The sequence below is a fragment of the Pectinophora gossypiella genome, chromosome 10, assembly GCF_024362695.1.
Source record: "Pectinophora gossypiella chromosome 10, ilPecGoss1.1, whole genome shotgun sequence".
In the NCBI taxonomy this organism is placed as follows: domain Eukaryota; kingdom Metazoa; phylum Arthropoda; class Insecta; order Lepidoptera; family Gelechiidae; genus Pectinophora; species Pectinophora gossypiella.
This window is the reverse complement of record NC_065413.1, coordinates 5,168,920-5,190,459: the sequence shown is the minus strand read 5'-3', so window position 1 is coordinate 5,190,459 and position 21,540 is coordinate 5,168,920. Positions and strand designations below refer to the sequence as shown.

At 37.0% G+C, this 21,540-nt stretch overlaps 1 protein-coding gene across 1 annotated transcript in view; it reads right to left on the bottom strand.

Moving 5' to 3' along the window:
• The window catches only part of LOC126370229 (uncharacterized), a 52,870-nt gene that overhangs the window by 15,453 nt on the left and 15,877 nt on the right, over positions 1-21,540 (bottom strand). Inside the window, exon 2 of the mRNA XM_050015037.1 lies at positions 2,664-2,720. Within this exon, the coding sequence (XP_049870994.1) occupies positions 2,664-2,714 (51 nt within the window). The 5' untranslated portion in view covers positions 2,715-2,720. The remainder of the gene's footprint in view (positions 1-2,663; positions 2,721-21,540) is intronic.

Genomic DNA, 21,540 nt, shown 5'->3' with positions numbered 1-21,540 from the left:
GCTCGACTAAGGTCAATAGAGTAAACTTTCTTCTGACGCGGATGCATAAAACGGAACGTAAGAAATGACCACAGTACCGCAGTTGTCGTACACGAACTACTCGTGCGCAAAGAAGACGTAATAAGATCGGATTAGATTACACGCTTCAACTGCGCGCGGCAACTTGCATCGATTGAGCTCACATCCTTAGTGATTGAAATCGATTTGGTAAATGGTGGCTTGTTTTGAACACGACTTTTCTTTGTTCTTTGAGGGTTTGAACCCTCACTTGGACTTGGGACGAGAAAAGAAAAAAGAAAGAAAGGCTCCATCACATACACAGTATTCTTAATATTCATAATTACCTACTTCTTATAGAAAAATGTAAACTGTTACTGGCAATCAATTTATTTTATTCTTACTTTTAAAAAAAATATTTACTCGGCAAAAAAATGATAAACAATGGTAGAATTAGAAAGACACGAGGTATTTTGTTAGAAACCGTGTGTATTGTCTTAGGTGTGACGCCTTTGAGATAATAATAATATACTTACTATCAAATAGAACGACTGCTGAATAACTAGCGTTTATACTTATTTAAAATCTTAGATAACATTTGCACGGTAAGAATTAAATCTGTCAAAGTACGGAAGCCAGTAGTGTTGTGATGTTCATTAGTATCCTTTATAATATCTAACAATACATACTTAGGTACCTATCTAAGTAAATATATATCTTATAAGACAAAAAATACGTTAAATGTCTTATTATCTACTAACAAGCAACACTTGGTATTCCAGATCTGATCCATTGTCCTCATCAAGATATAACCTATCTACCAACTTAATAATACCTATACTATTTGTAGTATTACTCACAACGGATAAAGAAAGAAAAAAGAAATACACAATAACATTCAAAGATAGAATACTAACAAAGGCGATTTTATATGAACAGTTGAGTTTTCTACAAACCTTTATGCAAGTCGTTGATACGAAACAGAGTCGAATAACAAGACGTAACAATATAACAAGCTACTGAAACACAAAGGCTTTACGTTGAATGCATCTACGTCTACGAAGCTTCATGCTTCTGTAATTACATGACAGTCCTTTATGTTAGAAAGTAAAAACATATCTCTCTCTTAGAAATGCAAAGGTGCTGATTCCAGTACACCCCGATACCGACCCCGCCGGCGTGGTCGACGATTTCCCTCATTCAGCGCTTATCGCTATCGACCCACTAGGGACGATTAATTCTTTCAAATATTTTTCCTCTCACACGACGCCCTGAGCCGAGGTTCGCGCCTAACTGGGCACCCTCAGGCCTGTTGTCTTAACGTTGTACCGGGTGAGCTTTCAGCGCTCCCCATTTGTCCAGCCAAGTAGTTAATGCCATCTGCGGCAAATCTACAATAAGTCACGTAAAAAAAAAGATTCCAGTACACACCATCTAAGTTTATTTTAAGTTATACCTGTCATTTTCTTATCCGCCGAAAAGGAAAGGAACGGGTAATCGACAGGCACAAAATGTATGGAACATACGTCAATTTTCGGCAGAAATTTATAAAACCCTCCCAAAAATGTATATTGGCCAATAACTCGAGAGAATTAAGTTGACAGCACACATCAAACGGATTGCATATGATCGAGATGCCCATTTTATTCGCCTGGGTTATTCATTCATTTTAAAATTAACAGTTGTCAGTCATCCGTCCCTTTTTAATTCGGCTGATAAGCAAATGACGGGTAACACTTAAAATAAAATTAGAATGTGTTTGCTTGGGAATCGGAGCCTATAAGTGTAAAATAAATCAAATTGTTTGATCTGAACTTATCTTCCAAATGCCCAACGCAAATATTTTGAAATAGGTATCTCTTTAGTATTAATAAAAAATAGACGTTGATTTAATTCAACATCTTCATTATCATTAAGGCTGCAGTCTCCGCACAATTGAATCGTTGCGCGTTTTTGGGAACAATTATTTTTCTTTTTTAAGCAATGTTACGATATTTTTTTTACTACATGATATAAGTAAAAGACCCGTACTTTTGTAAAATACATTTAGCTGGTTTATATAAGATAAATCAAGCGTTGAACACGGCTCTTTTCCGCCCAAGACAGTGTAGAGTCATTTTTGTGCACTTAGATTAACGTAACAGCAACTAAATTGAAAACTAAAGTGGCGTCAGCGGGGGTGCTCCCCGAGAAGGAAAATATTAAAATTCTGAATTCTGCAACCGGAGACTGGACCCTTATATACAAATCTATCAATCATCAAAACATAAATGTGTACTTATAAGTGCTTTTCCTTCGGCAATCATGGCGTTTGTATTCGGATTGCCAAGGGAAATTAAGAAAATAGAATCACTGTTAAGTGCGTGAATATGTTCACGTGACTAAACAAACAATTCGAGAAAGTGTCTCGAGTGGGTGTCTTCGTGCATACTTAAGTACAATTTGAACTAATATTTGATCTGTGTGTCCATACAAGACTACTAAGATGTCTATATGGAAGGTACAGGTCAAAGTAGACCCAAGAACATAAAGTATGACTGTTATTTAAGTTCCCAATGCCTATATGGAAAGAACTAACCCAACTTTCCGATCGATAAAGGTGGAGGGGACAATGAAAAGACTTTGCCCAGCAGTGGGGTTTAAGTATATAACATAAGAGTTCTCACCATGTGTAATATGAGTAGGACGCCTATAGCCAACCCGCGCCTCAGCCGCATCCTTAACTGTGAACAAAAACATTTAAAACATAAGATTTTTTCCCTAGTATTTACTACTTACCAACTGAGATATTCAAATTTGGAATCATTCAAAAATCTAAAGCAAATATCGTTTATTTGTTTATTATTTTTATTATGGACCTCAGTTAAAAATGTTCTTCTGTTGTTTCAGATAATGGTCATGAAAAAGACGACCAAACAAAATGATGGCAATTTTTCAAAGTCGCATCATATTCTATATTTGTCGAGTTTAAAATGCAATCGGTATTTCGTAATAACTCTAACAATTTTAATAGAGATGGGCGTCATTTCAACCTCGTCAATCGAAGTAGATACCTACATAGTATTATTAGTACCTATCTAAGTATGATTACCCGACTGCGGGGATGCTAAAAGGAGGGTTATATATATGCCAATCTATCTTAGGAGTTTGCTTACACAACATATAACCACGGGTATCTTCTAAACATCCCTATTCAGAAGAATTTCAGAGAACATACCTACCTATTCTCTTGTTTCTGTAAGCGTCATTTTTCTGTTTTTAGTTTTTGAACTTGTTTTTTTTTTAATAGGTAGGGTTCGTATTACATAAATTATATGTGTCTTTTGAGTTTAGGCAGATACACATATGGCACCAAGGCACAAATTATTATCGTTTTTGTATAATTTATTGTGCTGATGATGTTTAATAAAGGTAAGTAAATAAAGAAGCTAGTGCGTACCCATTAAACAAAATATTTCACATTCATCGTTATGAATAAACGATTTTAAACGTTTTTAATATACATAATTAAATTCCATTCCAAGTAAGCAATGCATATGATCAACCTCTCGGAAGATAAAAGTACGATTATTATCATATTTTTGCAGTTCACCCGGTAATGTCAGCGTGAAAATATGTATATATAAATATGTATGTTTGTAAATGCGTATGTCTATAGGTCGCGTATGAAAGTTCGTGTATTTGACGTGAGGTAACTCATACCACTTAGGGGGAAAGTAAAGAGTTTTCTTGAAGCCTATTTTAATATTGAATTGTTGCCGTAGAAAGTATGTTTTAAGTAATTTTGCTGATTAGGTAGGAAAGTACGTAACATATGAATGTTTTATAGTGATATAATAATATAACACAAAAAAATCTGAAATCCCTATATTCCTTCATAGACAATCTTTCCAGGATGTTTTTTTTATACTATAAAGTAAATACCCTACTGCTACACTTCTACATTTCACCTACTACTACACTACACTTCACTACACCAACACTCCCACTATACGTATATATATACTTCATTTAAAAATTACAATCTAGACTTTTTACTGATGAGATACTTAATTTTAACTTAAATTGCTAAGTAGAGTACCTATACTGATGTAAGATGTAATTTTTCATGATGAGTTATTTTATGTTTACCGCATAGAACGCAATAAAGGTTTTGTTTTGCCGGTCCATGATACGGTGTAGTGGGCACACGCCTTTATACGTCTATTTAGGACGATTTATGATTATCATTGTCGCCCATAGTAACATTATTCATCAATGGCTTTGCCCTTTTAAAACAAAGCACTATCACTTCATTCCCACTTGCATGCAAACACGAGCGTGGACACCAGCCATATAAAAACTTCAACAAAGATAACAATAAGATCATCTATCATCACAGTACTCCAATTCCCCAATTCCAACCACATGTAGTTCAGTATACCAACATTCTTTCTTTCTTTCTATCTTTCCGAAGACGTTTAGCGCCCGACTTGAGACAATCGTATCGTAATCATCTCATTACAACTACAAATGAATCTTATTACAATGGTAAATAAAACAGTCATAAAAACATGAAGAACGTAAAGAAACAAAGTTTCGACCCAGTCCCAAGTTCCCATACTATCGGGGGCAGAATCCAAGGTATTGTCAGTCGTACTACTAATTTCCATTTCTAGAATTCTATTTGAGATGACATGCAATTTGGATTCCGACTACGATCGTGGTTGACTAAATTGCCGTATTTCATGTTTCCTGTTTGTCGTTCTAACGAGAAAATTGTTAGAAATTGGTTTAGAAATATATAATTTCTATCGGAATTTAATTTAGTAAGTAAATTAAGTTCTGATCGGTATTGACAAACTTATAAGGTATACACATCATGCAGGACATTGATATAGTTCATTGGTTAGCGCGAAAGAGACGGCTGATAATGTATCTTTCGTTCTAACGGTATACAGCTTAGTAGGAATGAGACGGGAGATATGTCACTCTAATCATGTTACCTTTTAAGAAGTATAGAATAGAATTATAGTTCTTTTTACTAGAGCTATTGAAGATTAAGAGTGCTTGTAGGGCCTCTATTTGGCCAGCCAAATAAAGCATTTCACCAGAGATTTTAAAACAACAAATCATTACAGCTGTTTAAAGTTATACTTCTGAATTTGAAAATCCTTCGGATGACCAGAGCCCATCGTCAAGTTGCAGATGATGACGAAAAATAGAGTGGAATCGAATAAAAAGTATATAAATTATAATAGGTATATGAGATGGATAATCGTTTGCAACTAAGCTAGGCCAGAGCACTTTTAAAAGAATTACCTCAAGTGCCGAAATGCAAACAAACCCTTGAAGTAAAACTATCAAGACTACCAGAGGACTGTATAAATACATTAATAAAAAATGAGTTGAAAGAGTAAAACGCCAAGCTCACCATAAGTACTTGTAAATCGATGGCCTTAATAAGATGAGATGTGTAAGAAAATGTGATAAGGTAAACAATTCTATAGAATCGTATATATATTCTCTTTGTTTGTGATTAATCCGGAATCTGGAGATATTCAGAAAGGTCAAGTGCAGGTTAAAGTCAAAGGTGAACAAGAAAGTAACAGCAATATGCCTCTTGTGGATAAATCTGATTATGGAACAAATTTCAAGTATACCCTTCAGAAAACAAGGAAGGTACATCCTTGTATTTAAGTACCTACTTAGACCCTCTTAAATATCTTCAGCTTCATAATGTTCTACAGATTTTTTTTCACAATAAATAAGAATTGAAAAAAAATGTTTACGGAGCTTTGACGATGAGATCACATCCTTTTTAATTTCATATACGACAAACGTACGTACAGGTGAAAGTTCAAGATACCTCAAGATATTAATACTACGAGTATAAGACATAACAAAAGGCATTTTAATGGAAAAGCATTTAGAGCTGCTAATTAGAGTAGTTTTAAGTAATAATAAGTAGATAAAAAGTGAACTTTATAAATACAACTACACCAGACACATAAATGTTCCGAGCGTAAAATTATATCGTTATATTCACCCCCGATTCATAGTCAACTCAGCATGACGAAATGGCCGCCTTTGAGCGAGTCGAAGACTACTTTCTAGATATACTTTGTAGAATAGAAGCTTCGAAGAAAAAAATAGACAAATCTACAAAATTACACAAAACAATAATATTTTTGTAAATACGATCCGGGGCATGACGTCATGGTGAATTAGGTAAACCAATAATTTCAAAAGTTGAAGAACAATGCATTATACATGGTTTATACTGTCTAACTTCAGTAACATGACATAATTAGCATAATATACGTCGCGCTGGGCACACACGTCCCCTCATTGAAGCAAAGGTGTTTGGGCTAGTGGCTCGGGACCAATGTCTTCGTGCCCGTAATTCTGGTTGAATTCATAAAAACTGGAAACTATTCTCAGTAGAAGGCTCTAGAAGACTATGAAAAGCTGGAATGTTAAATTAAATTAATTAAAAATGGAACACAAAAGACGGCTAGAATTATATGACACAACATTAAAATCCAGTTAATTAAAAACTCCTTTCATTTAACTCGAGATATAAGCACACGAGTATGAATAACGAGGCAGTCGGCATTAGAAATTAAAGGCCAAGGGTGAGTGGGTCTAGCTCGTCGCAAGATAAACCGGGATTACACGGAGGATCTGCAAACCCACGAGCGGTACAAAAATATCTTAGTATAACATGCCTTTATTATTACTAAGGATTATGTAATGTAAGCTGATTAACATATATTATTAAGAGCACGTAAGATTAAGAAGATGTTGATATTGAGGTCTAACTACTTTGAGGAGACAGGTATTTATTTATTTGTAGCCCAGCTGGTAGAATGCTTGCCTCTCGATTTGAGGTCGCAGGTTCGAATCCAGCACAGACCAAAACCAATGAATGTCGAATTTGTTTTCGAATTCATGATTGGATCATAAATGATTATCACGTGCTCGGTGGTGGAGGAAAACATAGAGCATTTGACCTAACCTGGCTGATTTTCCCATCGCAGGTTGGAAGGTCAGATAGGAAGTCACTTCTGTAAATAACCGGACCTGTCAAATCTTCAGGTTAGGTAAGCGGACTCTGTGAAAAACGGGATAATGTTTGGGAGATGACTGAAAACTAATGCCTTGTCATTTTAATACACAAATACATATCCATTATAAACTTCCGTAATCTCCAATGGAATGGAAAGAGCCACAAATAATCAATGACAACTTACAACCACTGTTGATAAAAAGTAGTATGGTAACAAGGGTTTAGCCTACCGCCTATAACGATAACAATTGTCCATTATGTTACAGAGGAGACAATCCCTCTGTCGGGTTTTACGTCATGCCCGAAAAGACAAGCAGCTGCGTGTGTTCTGATTTTTATTCGCTCCTAGTCCAGCACCTAAAAGGAATGCTTTATCGACACTGAGAATTATTCTGGGTAATTGCCTTGAACTCGCCAGATATATCAGACCGATTAACAAATAGGCAAAAGGACAATCTAGTCAAATGAGATTTTTTACAAATCAATGTCAATCTTATACTGGATTCTATTTCTATATCAGCATTTTATCATTTATCTTTGATCCCGCCATGTAGACTATTGCATCTTAGGCAAGAACGATCTTTAAATAATTTCAATAGTTTTCTGAACTTAAAGTGGTGGTGATCAACCAAAAATCACCTACTTACTTAACAATATGCTACAATATATACTATACTATCAACAACAATAGCTGAAGTTTGATTAAGACTTAATTTTCTCCTTGTACCTTTGCTCTTAGCAGACCCGCAAAGAAAGGAAAAGTTTTCTTTGAACCCAAGTCCTGTTTGTGACTTGATCAAGATCGTTCTGAATTAAGTGGTAGTTGTTCGTTTAGATTAACGGCTGTAGTAAAATAAAATGTCTTCGACGGATCAGTTGTGAGTGTGACTTCAGAATATCAATTACGTGGGTGGTTTGAACTTATTTCGATGGTTTCTCAAGCTGCTGCAGAGATTAATCGTCGCTGACAATAATAATTACTTGTACAGGATTCTGGCATTTAAATGTGAAAGAACTTAAACAAGCTAGACTCGCTTTCACTTATCAAAATATGTAACGTGACACTGACGTAGAATGCTTAGAAGAAAGTAAAAATACTAAACACGTTTGTACAATTTTACAGACGAAAATATTTATAGGATGTACCAACGATCCCTATAAATCAGAGCACAGATTTTGCTAACGCAGCAATTTCGGCTGCAACTAATTACTCCGACCGACCCAGTGTCAATAAAGGTACTTCCGTAACTGTTTGCATTTAATCAACCTCAAATTTGGGAGCGGAACAACAAAGCGGCATTCCGAAAGCCATTGAAACAGATGGCATCTTAATTGGCAGGAGTCGACAAGTCGAAAGTAAAGACCAGGGCGCACTGGACGAGTTTAATCACCAAAATATTTTGGGCGTTCCCGCCTGCCAGGGGCGTTTCGGGGCAAGTGTGCCGTGGGACCACCTCGGGGAGAAAGTGCTCAAGTATTAAAGCAAAAGTGGCGGAACTCTTTGTAGGAGCCAGCCTGAGCAACGTCAAGCCACTTTAGCGTTTTTGCGGTTCATTTTGCAACTAAAATATGCGGTCGCTCACAACCATTGTATAATTGCAGGGTGCGGTGCGCCCTGTATTTATTACATTTCTGATGTTCCATACAAATTTCAATACTGATTGCAGATAGCATTACGAGCCGGATACAATTCGCGAGTCGGCTGTGTTTATCTAAATTATGGTGTTCCGATCGTTAAGTGCGAAGTGTTAAATTGGTGTCAATTTATCTGCGGCCGTAACGCAATTACTTGTTACATTCTTTCTCGATGTTAATGATATTAAGTCTGTAATCAAGAACGATAAAATTAGTATGGTAGTACCTAAACTGCTCTGTTGGTATACTACTTATAAATGAACATAGTAGCAATGAAAGTTACCTCCACATCAATAACCGGGCAACCACCTCTATAAAACTAAAGTAAAATGTTAAAAATACTCCTAATAAAACTCCCAGGTAATTTAGAGAATGCCTCATCAAATCCGGCTTAACTTTATAGTTCCAATCAGTGAAACATCTGTTTGGAAAGAATCCTTCAAATTTCTAATCGTAAATACTTCGTTTTGAAATATATCGTCGGATTGTTGTAGCTCTCTAAGATAAGTAATTACGACCGGATTAATTTTGAAATACTTTCTTTTAAGAATAGATTTTACGTTACGTAATATTCAATTCGAAACAGACTGTAGAATGGTGTTACACCATTTCCAATGTATTTAGGTGCGCTGGTAAAATTCTTTATGAATTGGAAATAATTGATTACGGGTTATTAAAATTGTAGGTAGTGTATCATTATATAACAAGGAGTGAAAGATGAAACTTTAATAAATAGGATGATCTGGGTGTGTGAATCTGTAATTAAATGTATTCGTTCCGCGTAGGTATGATCTGTGATAAAAGAAAAAAAAGAACATAACGTACTGCTTACCCTCCAATAAAAAATCATTTGAGAAAAGTTAAATATGGAGAAACTTAAAATAGGAGCTTCTTTTCTCGAGACTTATTGTAGGTTTTCCTCAGATAACATTAATTAATACTTAGCCGGACAAATCGGGAGCGCTGAGCCCTCCCGTTCCGACGTACCTATACTCTATGACTTAGGTATAACCTGGCTCGGAAGGTCGCTTGATTGTAAATATTTGTAAGGTCAGTAGGGTATTTTGTATTGTAAATTATTTCTTAAGGGTCCAGTCTCCGGTCGCAGAATTCAGAATTTGAATATTTTCACCCCTATCGGGCAGCACTCCGCTGACGTCAGTACACCTGAACTTGCTGTACTTTACTACTCCAAAAATTCGGTAATGAAAGAAGAAAATACACTTCTTTCGTGTATACCATATCTTGCTTTCTATGCTAACATTTTATGTAGTACTACTCTAGTGTGAGCGTTTCTAAAAAAAATACGGTCAATCACTCATTCACGAAAATAATGTGTACTTACTACGAATGGGCGTAGACAAGTAGGTAGGTCTACTCTATATTACAAGGTGACTAAGTAATCAATAATAAAAAAAAATATCGAGATCCTACCGCGCGTTTATGGATCTAATCCACACTTTGCGTAGATTTAGGCACTTAATCTACACTTTGCAGCGCGACTGTCTTACTACAGCTGTGTCGATGTAGCAACACGACTAATTTGAACGCGTCAATACTGATACCGAAGCAGGATAGGTATATATTTCTTAATAAGTAAATAACGGTTGACTTAGACTAATACGGCAAGATGGATGGATTTTTCAGGTATGGGAGAAGTGGAAATTGGAAGGGGAGGCCTTAACCAGCCGAGGAACAATATCTACAGGCTAGGAAGAAGTTCTTATAGAATTTCAAATTAACTAGAATTTTTAACAATATATTTTATGGTTAGTAAGGGAGGTCTGTGCTCTATGGAACGTGTAAAGGGTGTTAAGTTATGTTTTATGTATGACAATCGTATAATATAATTATATTGTTTAGGCATCTAACCCATTTGAGCAAAATATAGGTGGGTCAAATTTTTCTTCTTCTACAACCCCATAAACATACCTTAATTAAATAGCCTGTATATTCGTCCCACTGCCGGGCACAGGCCTCTCAGGATGGAGTATGGAGGATACTTCATCGCGCAACGACAACAACTCAGTCCACAAAAAAAATAAAGACGTTTTTCACTAAAGTCTTTTTTTAAATACTCAAACAATCCCACGAGAGGTGTAGTCTGAGTACAAAAGCGCCGCGATCGTGACCGCGGCGCTTGCGCATTCGTGACCACTTTCACTGCGCGACCCATTTGGATAACCCTTCATTGAAGAATTCATTTACCCGTGATGATGCTTAATTTGATAAATTTCGACCGGCAACATGTTAATTGAAAGTTAATGTAAGTAGAAGTAATTTTATTGAAAGATTGAAATTTAATGTTGCGTAGATTGAAGATAAGTGATGCAATGTATTTAGAATCATGTTCTGTGAGCGTACGCGTTTCGGAGGTATGGGCTAGTTTTTCTTCGCGGGGTGGAAGATCGGGCAGGTATAAACAAACTGGACCTTCAAAATTTCGTCCGTCAAAATTTTTTGACCGTCAAAATTTCGGACTGTATTTGAACTGCATGGCAGCTGCTGAACTACAACTGCAGGGTCTGCATCACAAATTACATCGAGGACTTCAACCAACCGACCGTTGTTTCAAGTATATCGGCGCCCAAAGGGCGTTCTTCTTCTTTGCGAGTCGATGGCGATCGGTAGTTTTGCTGACCAATAAATAAAGGGCGTTATATACGATCCTGACGACTCTAGCTATAGCGGTGGCCAATCAGTGCAACAAACACTTCAGGACCCCGATACCGACCCCGCTTACCGCTGTCGACTCATTGGGGTTGATTAGTTCTTTCAAATATGATCCCCCTCAGATAACGCCCTGAGCCGAGGTTCGCGCCCAACTATACCCTCAGACCTGTTGTCTTAAATTTTGTACCGGGTGAGAGCCCTCAGTCCTTTCCATTGTCTGGCCAAGTATTTAATGCCATCTGCGGCAAATCTGCAATAAGACACTTCAATAAAAAATTGTTTCAACTGCATAGTGACAAGTGCATACATTTTTAAAGCCGTGGTCTCACCACCATGGCATCCTAAAGAGATATGCCCCTAATAATAAATTTATATCATTCATTCTATACAACTTCGTTATACCACGACTGCAGACTCTACTCTCGTAATACTAATGTCTTAATAACTTTCCGTAACTTTATTTGAAGTGTGGGAAACCGTAATGGATTTATTTATTAAGTTAGGAAACTTTTAACGTACAAGCATCGTAGAAACAATTAAGCTAATTGAGAGGGCTACACACTTAAGTTATGAACCTATAGGTACTTATGTTAAAATTGGTTGCCTACTTAAACTAATAACTTTGAGATACTAATAAAAATATATCTCTCTAAGTAGGTACTTATATATTATTGAGATATTATACAAGTATAAAATATACTTTCTTGCACCAAAGCAAGGAAACAGTGGCCCCGATCCTGCAGACACCTAATTTTATTTTAAGTTATACCTGTTATTTTTTTATCCACTGAAAAGGAAAGGGACGGATGATTCACATGATTCACAACTGTTAATTATAAAAAGAATTTATAAATAGTCCGGGCGAATAAAATAGGTATCTCGCTGATATGCAACCCGTTTGACGTGTGCTGTCAACTTAATTCTGTCAGGTTATTGGGCAAAGTAAAATTTTTAGAGGGTTGTTTTAGATTTGTGCCTAAAATTGACGTGTGTTCCATAAATTGTATGCCTGTTGATTACCCGTCCCTTTCCTTTTCGGCGTATGAGAAAATGACAGGTATACTTAAAATAAAATGAGGAACTTTTCAGATGGCTGAGTCATGAACCCTGGAGTCAGAATTATTATTGAGCCGCCAAAGACCCCTGACATGGCTCTTGTAACAATTACTTACATCAGTAAGTAGTAACCGGGACCAACGGTTTAACGTGCCATCACGTTAAACCGTGTCGGTTTAGCGTGCACGGATCATCTTACTATTTGGACAATCAGGTGATCAGCTTGTAATGTCCTAACCAAACTAGGGATCACAAAGTGATTTTTGTGATATGTCCCCACCGGGATTCGAACCTGGGACCTCCGGATCGTGAGCCCTACGCTCAACTACTGGACCAGGGAGGTCGTACTGTATCGCGTGATGGTATGTTATCTTGCTATATTTGTCTTGATTATAATCCGTCATAAGATTACATGAGTTGAGTATTATTATCACATCAGGGACCTCAGAAAGAATGTGCCGATCAACGCGAAGATCAATCTCTTTGTAACTGTCACTGTTTACAATAAGTTACGTTATGTTTATTACCGTTAGACAAACTGCCATTCTCTTATTATACATGATAGACGGGTCTAGAATTCTCGATAGATCAGGTCAGGTACATAGCAAGACATTGCGGCGCCTTTTGTTACGTAGCGGTTGAAGTTGTAACTTTATTTAGGAGCTATAGGAAAATATGGTAGAAATAGGAAAAATAGGGGGAATGAAATAACAAATACTTAATACTAATAATGTAATAACTGATGTAGGACAAATATACATTTCACTCGCTCCATCTATTCTGCATGACAACCGCGCGGCGCGAATTATTTCGAGCGCTTGGACCAATAAAGGATACGAATGCTATCTACGTAGGTGGACATCAAACGGCTATTGGTCGAAGCGCACAATATAATTCCCGCGGCGCGGTTGTCATGTAGACCCGGCTGCTTGTTAGATTATACTTATCCGAGACTACTATTATATTTGTACAAGATTTTCCTGCACACAAAGCATATAATAAGGAATTACTACGTACCCAAAGGTTGCCTGGAAGAAATTGTTGCATGAGCAATAAGGCCGCATGTTGTGCCTTTCTGTGTCTATTGTCCTTATTTATATAGCTTGTGTCCATTGTGCTCAATAAAGTATTTTATCTATCTAATTACTTAACTTTGAATAACAATCACAATCACCAGTGGAATGCGTAGTCTCTGCCTACCCCAACGGGAGATAGGCGTGATTTTTTGTATGTGTGTAATACAATCACAAAATTCAATGTCCAATTAATGCATATTAACGAAATGTTGTCTTCTGTCAATGATGATTATCAATTTTGAGTCTTTTGTCGCCCCATCCATCCAGAGGGGTTAAAAAGGCCACATCGAAGCAATTCATCTAAAAAAGAAATATTGTTATTATTTATATTGCTATATTTTGACATTTGTAGGCTTATTTTTATATTCGCAAACGTCAAATTGCAATATTGCTTTTTTATATGAATTGCGTTCGGGAAGTTGCGGAATATCTTCTCATCCAAAATACCTCAGTGTCTCAAGACGAAAGTCTTTGACCAGTGCGTGTTGCCAGTGATGACCTACGGCAGTGAGACGTGGCCGCTTACTATGGGTCTCGTGAGGAGGCTCGGTGTCGCTCAGCGGGCAATGGAGAGAGCTATGCTTGGTATTTTCCTGCTTGATCGAATCAGAAATGAGGAGATCTGCAGGAGAACTAAAGTCACCGACATAGCTCGGAGAATTGCAAAGCTGAAGTGGCAGTGGGCAGGACACATGGCGAGGAGAACCGATGGCCGCTGGGGCGGAAGGGTTCTGGAGTGGCGGCCGCGTGTCGGACGACGCTCAGTGGGTAGGCCCGCTACAAGGTGGACCGACGATCTGGTGAAGGTCGCGGGAAGCCGCTGGATGCGGGCAGCGCAGGACCGATCGTCGTGGAGATCCTTGGGGGAGGCCTATGCCCAGCAGTGGGCGTCGTACGGCTGATGATGAGATGAATTGCTTCGATGTGCCCTTTTTAACCCCCCAGATCATTATTCACTCTCACGCCTTCTACATTTAGGTATTCATCCTCTACCAACTGGGCACCTTCAGGCCTGTTATTTTTTTTCTTATATTTCGTACTGGGTGAGAGCCCTCAGCGCTCCCCATTTGCCCGACCAAGTAGTTAATGCCATTTGCGCCAAATCTACAATAGATCACGTCGAAAAAAGAGCAAAACGTCTGCTAAACCCACGTTAGAACATGGCTCCAGCTAGTTCATTAGCAAACAATATCTGCACTAGATCTCAAGAGTGCGTTGCCCGGACGCATGCGAAATCGAAAGTAAATCGGGACAATGTGCAGACGCGGGTCGATTGTGTGCAACTGTCTGGTACTTTCAATTCTGTTAGGATTACCTTTGTGTGCTGTGACTTTGGAAGTAGGAATTTCGTCTATGTGTAAGCTGAAAGCTCTCTTTCAATCTCTTTTCTTTCTCAATTCTGACTCAGTTTCTTCCTTCAACTTTTCAAAGGAAGTTAAAGGAAGAAACAAAGAGACAGGATCAGAATTAAGTCTGATAGAATAAGACAATTAAGGTAAGCGGAAGACATGTGCGCTTTAAAGCAAAATGTAGTCGTTTTATGAATGCCATGATCTAATTCAAGTATTTCTGAGTAGGTTACTTATGTACTGAATTAGTATTTGGCAAAGATAAATTCGGAATTAAGGAAAAACGAGCTTATGCAAAATAAAATTATCGTAAATTAAATAAGAAAATAGATGGACTGAAAAAACCTACAGGTACCCTATCTACCTACTATAAATTGTGCGGCTTGGGTTCGACGAACTAATTACAAGCTTCGAAGCTCCAAGTTGGTTGTTAACACATTACCGGCTTGTTACACGATGCTCTGAAACTTTACGCTAATTAGAACATCACACAACCTAGGTCATGACAAAAACAAACAAAGCGAATAGGAAGCGAAAGCGCCTTTTGTTTACACTTTCACCAATCAGGTCCTCAGTCCTATCTCTGACAAGTGTCTTGCGTCGAAGAGACACTAATAAGACGCTAATGAGAAAGAGACGGCACATGTCGTGTCATGCTTTTATTGTTGGAGCGAGCGGGATGGACAGATCACGACATCACGATTTATGCCACTCACAGGTTATTTTGACGGTCAAATCATAGGATCGTGATAGCCACCGGTCAACGACTTGTTGGATTTGACTTTTGCTTTCGCTGAAACTTTTTGTTGTCTGACTGGATTTATTATAAGAACGTCTGAATCTTCTATTTTTGTGACGTCAGTATGACCTGGTTCTTAGATATCACAGTTATACGAAATATTGTTAACTTCACCTATATTATGTTGGTCTATCAGAAAGCTTGATGACGTGTGGAAACTTAGTTCTTCTTGCGATGGATATACTTCTGACTATTCCAATTGGGATATACTCATGAGCTTGAGCCTTTCAAAAGAAACTATACACTTTCTTCTAGAATTAGTCTTGTTCATGTTCATATTTAAAAACAGACTCTGATATTTGTCGTGATTAACTATAGGTACCTACTGTGAAGTCGATAATAAATTAATGACACCCAAATAAAAGGAGACTAATTTCAATACTACTATAGCAACCGTAAATGTAATATTACCTATCAAAGACATTTTCACACAACCCAAATCACTACATACAAAATATACAATTCAAAGAATGAGTCTCATTATTCCTTATGAGATGAACAATATTTTTTCCAAACTCCGGGACTGACACAATAAAGCAATTACAATCGAGACGTCATTCACACAGCGAGTTCTGGGTAAGCAGTTACTGTTAGCGTTAATTGAGATAGACAATGCGCAAGCGCCTCTCGGGATGGGAACCTGTCTCGAAGTCGTAAACCCACATACCCAGACCTGCTGGCACACATTAACGTTGCTAGAAACGCTAGATAGGTACACCTCCTTAGAATTTCGCAGCTTGTTTGTCTGTACCTGTTAGCTTGGCAAAGAAGGATGCTGTATCGAAGCAGGTTGTGATATCGATAGGATTGGGTGCAGCTGAGAATTTGTAGCTTAATGTCATGTAGATATGCTATTTAACACCTAAGTAGTTGATACAGAGCTAATTTAAAGACGAGAACATTTTTAAATTAATTGAAGTGAAATAGATAATATCTTCTTCTCTCGTGTGAGTTGTGAGGTCAATGGCTGACTAAATAGGTGTCAGGGTCACTACTGAGCCGCCAAAAGCTCTTGACATGGCTCATATAACAATTACACACTTAATTAAGTAAATAGTAGCAAGAACTGGCTATTTAACGTACGTGCCCTTCTAAGTACGGATCATCATGCTTTGGAACAATCGGGTGATCAGCCTGTAATGTGCTAAGGATCACAACGTGATTTTTGTGATATGTCCGGGATTCAATCCTAGGTCCTGTAAATCGTGAGCCCAACACTGAACCACTGGGCCATAATGCCATTCAATTAATACATGATAACTCATACAAATAAAGTCAAATTGATTTTGTTGTCTCCATAACGGCGAGTTACAAAGATATGACGAGTCAACAAAAAAGACACAAGTTGGGAGCAGTATAATAGTTTGGTCGTACGGTTAAGTTTCTATGAAGCTTCACGATTATAACTTCACAATTAACTTTAGTCACAACAAGCCATTTCTGTTCAGTGATAGATTCACAAAGAGATTGTTTAATGGTAATTGCATGTTAGAACCATAAACTTGAATATAATTCAAACGCTTGAATGTTAGTTAGACATGTAACTTTACGTTTCCACACTTAATCACGTTGTAAAATGAGATTTAGTGCTCAAAATGATTCATGTTTAACACAGCACAGTCATGCTGAAGACATACATTTATATTAAGTCGAACATTTAAGACCAATTGGAAATGGCGATAGAAAAAAACGTGGTCAAGAGTCACTATGTAAATGTCGACCGATGTAACGTACAAAATAAATCATGTTCTCCGACACTAGTGAATGGGGAGTAAGAGTAGTCAAAAACGAAAGTAGAATCGATCTAAAATCGACACACAGAAACATGGGGCCTACGGATTGTGGTCAGTCGGTCGGTAACTTTCACCGGCTACTAATTAGCGGATCGTATATCGATGCTTACACGACCACCAATGTCGATATCGATATTTATATGCAACTATTTAGTGGCTGTTTGAGCCGCATTCCTGTGCTCATCCGCGCAGAGGTGACCAGGGGGATTAAAAAAGCCACATCGAAGCAATTATTTTGTTTGCATTGCGCACTTACTTTTATATGCGCAAATGTCAAATTGCAATATTGCTTTTTTAGATGAATTGCTTCGATGTTGCCATTTTTACCCCCCATGATAAGATCTGATTGAGATAAAGTTGAATTACTTATGTCATCTCCTTAAATCTTTCATCGACTATTTTAAGCTTTTAACAGATTGTATTGGAAAGTTCTATTCTATTATCAAAGTGGTTCACTGTTTTAAAAGTATACATTTCATTATTCTTTGTTGATTGAGTATAGATTTCATTCACACGCGAGTAGGGTCCATGTCGCCAGCTGCTATTGTTTTCTTAATAAATGAATGATGACATTCAAGTTTTTACTTGTCTGGTATTCCATCTTTAATGTCGTGACTTTTTCTATACGTATTGTATTATTAGTGTCTGTGGCTTTCATCTTTAGCCCTGGATTTTTTATTAGGATTCTATATTATAATTAATGTCTTTTCTTCTTTTTATGACGCACAAGTATAGTTTTATATAATTTTAAACGTTTTCCATGATCTCAGATATATTTCAATAGATGGCGCTGTCGAGATAAAACTATTTTCTCATTACTCCGGTACATAATTATTCGAAAAATATGACAGAAGCATAATATAAAAGTACTTGTTGCTTGATATTTGGATCACATTATATATAGAATTATGTCGCTACCTATATAGCTTCTCCTTATTATGATGTAATAATGCCTGGGTGTAATAAAAAGGGTCATCATTTATACCCAAAAACAAAAATAAAAATTGAATATGTCTATCATCCATGAAATTAGAAGGTTAAACGCAGGAAAATCTTTATAGCGCCATCTAGAACTAAAAAAAAATGCTTTTTTGAGGAAAAGCTAGCCCGGAAAGTCCCTCATTGTATCATAGCTTAAACATGCTCGGTTCGTATAAATACATGTTGATTAAATTGTTATGGCTTTCATTACATGTTTTAATGAACTCTCGTTAATACGTGCGATTCCGTAAATCAGCACATGTCTACGTATAAGTAGTTGAAATTTGCCATAAAAGACGTAATATAGACGTAATTATAGTACTTCATAAAGGTAATACTACTTTCGCTGACACTAATATTACGAAAAATGTCGTAATAGGTACTTATTTGATTATGTAAGTAAGCTTTATAAAACATAATTTTACAGAATCCTTAAGCTTTTTCTTCGCTCACAAATCATATTTCTATTCAAAATATATATGAAAATATTATTTGTTTATGAATTCTTTAAATAAATAGATCTAGTTTGTTTTTATTGCTGATTTAAAAATGAACAAAGCAACATTTTTATCCTATTACATAAAATCTCAGTCTCTTCATTATACTTACGACATAAGTGGACACTTTACATTAAATATGAAGAATATGTACCTAGAAAAGAAAAAAAGTGAGTTAGTGATGACAAAGGTACTTATTAATACAAAAAAATATATTAAAAAGAAATATCGATACACAATACACGCAGCCCTATCAAAATCTCGCCGCCTGAACTGCGCGTACGCACCGCTTGATAAATCGATTGGGCGGGGGCGGGCGATACACACTGAGTAAGTACTGACTGCAAGATATAATAGCAAGATAACATTTACTACGAGAACTGATTACTACGAGAAGTGTGGGGGGAAGTTAAAGGTGATAGTTAAGTGCCTATTATATAAAGGGGTTTGGGTAAAAGTGGCTTGATTTTCTAAGTCTGCAGCCAGCTATGAAATTCACACAGTAGATAATATACAACAAAACAAAACTTTTTTGTTATTTGCATTTTTTGTCTAATGTGCATCGGAACCGAAAAAAATCAATAAATAAGACCAATTTAAAAATACAATATTTTCCCCCAGAAAATCCATTTTCGTAATAACTACAGTTTCAAAACTGCATATAAATCGACAATAGGATTGTCTATGACCGGACGCCTCATTAGCCTAGAGTACCGAACTCCTCGACCAATCGCATCTCGCCACGTTGCAATAGGTACCGTTATGGCCAGGCGGCGGCGGCGTGTGCGCGCTCACTCTCCGTTTGACTCTTGAGTTAAGCGCGTGCGTTTTTTGATCTTGTTTTCCTGTGTTTAACCTCAACGACCTTGCTTTTCCTTTCTGGACTCTGTGATTTCTATTTTGTTACCTGGAATTACGAACTGGACTACGTTTATCTTAAGTGATTTGGATTTGTAACATGGATGAAGGTAATGTTAGTGCTTCTTCGTGTATCAGCTGTCAACGAAGTTTAAACCGAATTGGTGGCACTTGCCGGAGGTCGGTGACTTTAACAGTTGACTTTATGCAGAACCACCAGTTTTTGATACCATACTGTGCTGAAGTTATTAACATACACCAGGTAAGTTATTGTTATAATAAGTGTATTTCCTGTTCTTATTTATTTGATTTGTGTTGTGTGCAATCACGTCTATCTATGTATAAGCGTAAGTATAGCTATTATAACTACATCACATCAATTTCATAGTGCAACTGTATCCGTGATACATTTCGATGATATAAAAAAAAAAGTTTATATTCAATTATTCTTATGAGAATAAATACGAGTCTATCTTTAAACCGATTTACAAGGTTCACAACTTTTGTTCAGCGAACTGTCAATATTGCAGTCGAATAATTGAGTGATAGTGGAGACGATTACCGTGTTAGTGTTAGGTAAGTACTAATATGTAGAATGACTCCCACTTTTATTTCCCCATGGTAAAATCATATTTAGATATCCTTTTTTTTTTACAGTTTAATGGGGATGAACGAATATGTCGACCATGCTTTCAGCGTGCTCAGCGGCGCTTCCAAAACAATGAAGAAGTTGCTCGACAGCAACCAACTCATTCTGATCAACATCAACCAACACAAGAGAGCAGAGATGAAACAATCCAAGACGATTCCACCAACGCACATCATTCCGTACAACAACCTGCTCTTCTTGTACAAGATCAAGCTGTGCAAGTTGATAGAGTGCAAATGGTGGAAATACCCGGATATACACGAGCGCCGTTTAATTGTCAAATATGTATTTATGCAAATTGCAGTAATATAAATCTGCAAAGAATTCATGTTGATTTGAGAGCCACATTACTTCACGAAAAATCATTTTATATTCCACGTGGGTCACGAGTATGTGAGGAGCATTTTAACTCAGTATGGCACGACATTGAAACTAATACACGCAGTGTACGAAACAGCTTTTCAGTGTCAATGATAAAAGACATGATGGACATTTTAAGAAAACGCAAGATTTTTTTAGACTTTGACAAACCATCTTTGATTCAGGATAGTGTATTTCGTTATTATATAGGATTTTCGAAACAACAATTTAACGAAATACTTCAAAGCACGCCTAATATAACACGGCGACACAAAAAAAAGGCAGGAACGGCCCTTGCAACATTATTGGCCAAGCTTCATACTGGTGAATCTAATGAGCGACTGTCTACAATTTTCAAGATGAGCAGGAAGACTTTTGAAAAGACAATGCGCCTGGTAAGAGAAGATTTGATGGCAGAGTTTGTTCCGCAGCATTTGGGTTATGACCACTTAACAAGAAATGAAGTTATATCTCGATGTTTATCGATTCCAAATGCTTTATTCGGAAATCCTGAAGCCCCGTTATCACAACGAAAGGCCATAGTTATACTTGATGGGACTTACATTTATCTGCAAAAAAGCAGTAACTATTATTTTCAAAGGAAATCGTATAGCCTGCACAAATTCCGTCATTTATTAAAACCATTCTTAATAGTTTGCCCTGACGGCCATATTATTAATATATATGGTTTATATGAAGCCACAAAATCCGATGCGACCATTCTTACTGAAATAATGCGCAGCCAAATTGACCCATTTCATTGGTT